We start from the raw sequence: 4,405 nt of genomic DNA, 5'->3' as shown, positions 1-4,405 counted from the left end.
ATCTATCAATAATAAATTGAAAATCTATTTTCTTAAGTTCTCTAGTACCAAAAGTAGAACCAGTAACAAAACTACAGTCTTTCATAATTTAGCACCAGTGCCTGTCAAAAATCGGGTTTCGTTACCCATCCCTGCATTTAACAGACTGTTTTGTTGTTGTTGTTTTTTTCCTAACTTGCAAAGTCAGTACCTGTACTATTCTTATCACGCTATTAATTAGACTGTGCACACAGTCACTCACTGTTAGCAAAATACACATTCATGTACACTGCTGCCCTGAGGCAGACAAGGATCAGATAGATTCCCAGCCACAGTACCGTTTTTACATGCTTAAGTACTTTGCTGTCATTGGGGCTTGTGGTTAAATGATGTATTGCAAATCTACTCCTCAGAAAATTAATGAGAAGCCTCAAGTCATTGCAGACTATGAGTGTGGCAGAGCAATTCCCAACAACCAGGTCTTGGGCAAGATAGAGAGAGCAATTGGTGAGAAAACTTTTTATTTTATTTATTTAAAGAACACTGTGTTAATGAACTCTCATTGTTGGTTACATAACCCACATGTTGATCACTATGTCTTTGCATTACCCTGCCTTGAACAGGGATGAAACTGCGTGGGAAAGATATTGGCCAACCCCTGGAGGCAAAACCTAAGAAGAAATGAACACAAAGCCTCGAAATCAGCCCCACCTCCCCTTGCCCCTTATTTCCCTGTAACTGAAACCTAAACCCCTTCCCCATTTCACCTCCTCCTCATCGCTCCCCCCTCCTTTCCTCTTACCTGGGCTGATCGACTTGGGTCCTGCCTGAGGACCTGGGGTTCCCCCCCCCTGCATAACAAGCTGCATATTGATTAGTTGTCTGAAACACTCTCTTGACCACAAAATCAGTCAAATGATCGAATGCTTTTTTTTTTTTTTTTTTTGTCACAGACTCAACATCCTTTGAGTTTATTTTCAGCTATGTCTGCTTAGGCCTGGGCATGATAAGTTCAACTTTTTGATAAATGTGAAATCATTTAAAGGTGAGTTCTTTTTCATGACCAAACAGACTAGTTTGACTAACTCTATTTCTGAGCATGATTTTTAAGCCAGAAGTGCTTGATTGCATCTTTTTCACGCACTTGAAACCATGGGTGGATGTCATTACAGTCTGGAAATGTTTTAACGCTGTGCTTTGTTTTAATCTAAAAATAAAGTTTGGCAGTTCATTACATTTCTGAGTGTGAATTTTCAGCCACTGTAGCACAGAATTTTGTAAAAAAAAAAAAAAAATAAAAAAAAAAAAGGGGGGTTTTTTAAACTATTAATAATTTGTAAATGTTGACAAAGAATTCAGTATTCAAGCAGTTAATGCCTCATCCAAGAAGCTTTGTCTTTCTACATTATGCGCAGACATAGAGTGAAATGAAATGTCATTGTTCAGCTGTATAACCATGTAACACAAACACACATACTTAAACAAGATAAGACCCTTGCTGTACCAGGACCAGTTTTAAATGGACAACACTTACTAGTTTTTAAAGCTTTTCGTAAGTTGGCTAGATTTACAAGCAAAACTGCATATGGAATATTGTATTGAGTTCAGTGAAGACAAATGAGTGTAGTGGTTGTATTGAGCCACTAGGTGTCAGAATACTACACTATGTGAGTTGGCCTGTTCTACTGTGAGTCAGAAACAATGGATTTAAAACTGACTTTTCACTTAGATGTTTGTGCTGAACTGTGATTATGTAAAAGTGCTTCTAAATGTTTACATTTCTTTTATAAATTCCTTAGTTTTCAACCAAATGTACATAATTTTAACAACACTGTCACTGAAGAACTCAACCTTTTTGTTAATCTTGTATGTTTCTTTTAAAAAAATAAAAATGAGCCACAGCATAAAACTGACATGTACCCTTAAAATGCAGAGGTGGAAAGTAACTACTGTAGTACTGTACTACTGTAGTACTGTACCTAAGTTTTGAGCTATTTGTACCCAAGTGTTTTCATATTTTGCTAAGTGATATTTCACTACATTTTAGAAGCAAATATATTTCTTACACCACTAAGTTTGCATTAGTTACTGTTCAAAATTGGATTAATAAAACAAAACACAGTATTATAAGATATTATTGATCCCTGCTGGGAAATTCACAACATATTCAGTAGTAATTCAAAGTATAATAATTTAATGGAGTTAAAATTAGCATTCCCAGCTGTAACATTACATTTATTGCAAACAATATATCAATAATTATAAACCAACAATATTAATTAATGTGAGACGTGCCAGAACAATTGTAAAAAAAAAAAAAAAGTATTAGACATCCTATAGAAGCTCAGAGGAAGAAGACTTATTGGGGGACAGGAAGTAGGAAAAGTGAAGGAGCTAAACGAGGCACACCTGGGAGCAGGAGCAGGAGGAGGAGTCGTCAATAAACAAAGAGAGCATGGAGCTGAGTGAAAGTGAAGAGATCAATTTGAACCTAAATAAGGAAGACACCCAAAAATAAAGTAAAATGTAAGTATCAGGAATAAATGAGGGGCACAATCCATCTGACTGGCTCATTAAAGTGCTGATCTTTGGAGCCGGTTTGATGAAGACTTGTTTGTTTGATCAGCTTGGTTGCGGCCTACTCCTTCCCCACATGTCAGCTCCTGAAAGATAAGTTCTCTTGTCCATCAGGCTCCCTCAGCAACGGACATACAAGTTATGTTGTATTTCTGTTAATGTTTTGATGATTAATCAGAAATAACTGAATTACTCAACATCTTATGAAAAGCATTTGAGTTTTAAATGGTAAATGTGGACTTTTTTTTTTTTTTTTTTTGGCCAACGTGTCATTTGGTCTGTATCTTTCCAGCCAGGAAGCTTTTTTTGTGTGTGTGCTGATTGGTGATGCAGCTTTACAGGAAGATTTTTTTCTGTTACACTAGAAGTTGGGATGTTAGATTTTTGTGCTCCTGTCTGCTGCTCAATCATAGTTTTTACTTATGCTACAGCATAATCAATCCTTTTCATTTTGGTACTTATATTTTTCTATGCTTTTGTACTCGAGTAATATTTTGAATGCAGAACATAACTATTTTTATGATGTGGTGCTGCTTCTTTTATTTGAACAGTGACTGGTCTTGATGCTTTTCATTTCTATACAGTGCTCCACTTCATACCATGGCTTAATGTTTCATGTCGAGTATATTATTTATATTTGCCTGTGGTGTAACAGCCTTCTGTTTTTGTTAAAGATTCATTGACCTTATTGTTGCAGAATAACAATAGCAGCATAGCGAGTGGTAGTGGTAGTACTAGTGGGGTACGATATATTTAAAGGTTTGTGCATGATGTCAGCAGAAACTGCAGGAGCACTGTGGTGACCAAAGCTTAAAGTCTGGTGGTGTGTGAAGGAGGGTAGCTGAAGCAGACTAGTTCAGCAGTGAGGTGTATATGACTGAGATTTAATGTGCAGAAGGACAAGGACTGTTGAAAGAACAGTCTGTTCATCCACTCTCTACCTTTCAAAGCCAGGGTTGCAATGGAACAGAGCACGGTGCAAGCCATTAAAGCTCTAAGGTTCTTCTCTGGTATTCTGTTAGCTTCATTGCTTTCTCATGAGATTTATGGAGTGAGATATATTGTTATAGGTTTTGGTAATAAAATCATTAGTTACATGATATTGGAGCTGGGGCACTGCACAAAAGACTCGAAGGCTTTAGGTCATCAGAGAGGCAAAAGAAGTGCCTAGCAGGAAGTCCCATGGCTTGGTTTAGTGAGATAAGACCTTGTGCCTCTGGTGCACCTAGTACATTTGTAAATCAGTGTTTACATCATTAGGAGGGAGAAACACAGCAGGCAGCAGAACACAACTCAAAAGAGTTTTTGGAGGTCAGCTTGCATCTATTTTGAAATGTTCCTTTGTTCTTTTTCCACCTTTCAAACAATCCCTCTGTTCAATCTGGGGTCAGTTGACCTTAATAATACGAGCTGCTTTGGGAACATCAAGCTGCCTGGGGAAGGCCTTGTATCTTTTACCTTGACAATACTTGGCAATTCCTCCTTTTCTCGTAAAACATTTTTATTTTGTCCATATCCTCTGAATTGTTTGAGCGGCTTTCCCTTTAACTCTATGCTTTTTCTCACAGCAGTTGCATTTATACATAGTTGAGAGAGGTCTGAGTGTGCTCTTTGTTTTTGTCTTCTTAGGGCCTGTACTGAAGATGGTATGCTGGGATACATATTTGTTAAAAGGAAATATGCAACCTCCTGACCGGTGTTCACTGGACAAACAGAGGATGAAGCCTTGCTGTTGTTACCCGGGGTTATTTGGATTCTTTCTCAACAGGCTGCTTCACCAGGTATGTCTGTATGTATGTGTGTGTGTGTGTGTGTGTGTGTGTGTGTGTGAGAGAGAGAGAGAGAGAGA

The 4,405-nt window shown here is 37.7% G+C and overlaps 1 protein-coding gene and 1 long non-coding RNA gene across 2 annotated transcripts in view; both read left to right on the top strand.

Annotated features, from left to right (window-relative positions):
• The window catches only part of edf1 (endothelial differentiation-related factor 1), a 3,027-nt gene extending 1,812 nt beyond the window's left edge, over positions 1-1,215 (top strand). The window contains exons 4-5 of the mRNA XM_020600783.1: positions 393-486; positions 603-1,215. Of these exons, the coding sequence (XP_020456439.1) occupies positions 393-486; positions 603-664 (156 nt within the window). The 3' untranslated portion in view covers positions 665-1,215. The remainder of the gene's footprint in view (positions 1-392; positions 487-602) is intronic.
• Positions 1,216-2,332: 1,117 nt separating this feature from the next.
• Positions 2,333-4,405, top strand: part of LOC109960607 (uncharacterized) — a 4,003-nt gene continuing 1,930 nt past the window's right edge. Inside the window, exons 1-2 of the long non-coding RNA XR_002275031.1 lie at positions 2,333-2,505; positions 4,186-4,337. This is a non-coding gene — a long non-coding RNA (uncharacterized LOC109960607). The remainder of the gene's footprint in view (positions 2,506-4,185; positions 4,338-4,405) is intronic.

The sequence above is a fragment of the Monopterus albus genome, unplaced genomic scaffold, assembly GCF_001952655.1.
Source record: "Monopterus albus unplaced genomic scaffold, M_albus_1.0 scaffold49.1, whole genome shotgun sequence".
In the NCBI taxonomy this organism is placed as follows: domain Eukaryota; kingdom Metazoa; phylum Chordata; class Actinopteri; order Synbranchiformes; family Synbranchidae; genus Monopterus; species Monopterus albus.
The sequence above is the reverse complement of the archived record's forward strand: the minus strand, read 5'-3'. Positions and strand labels throughout refer to the sequence as shown.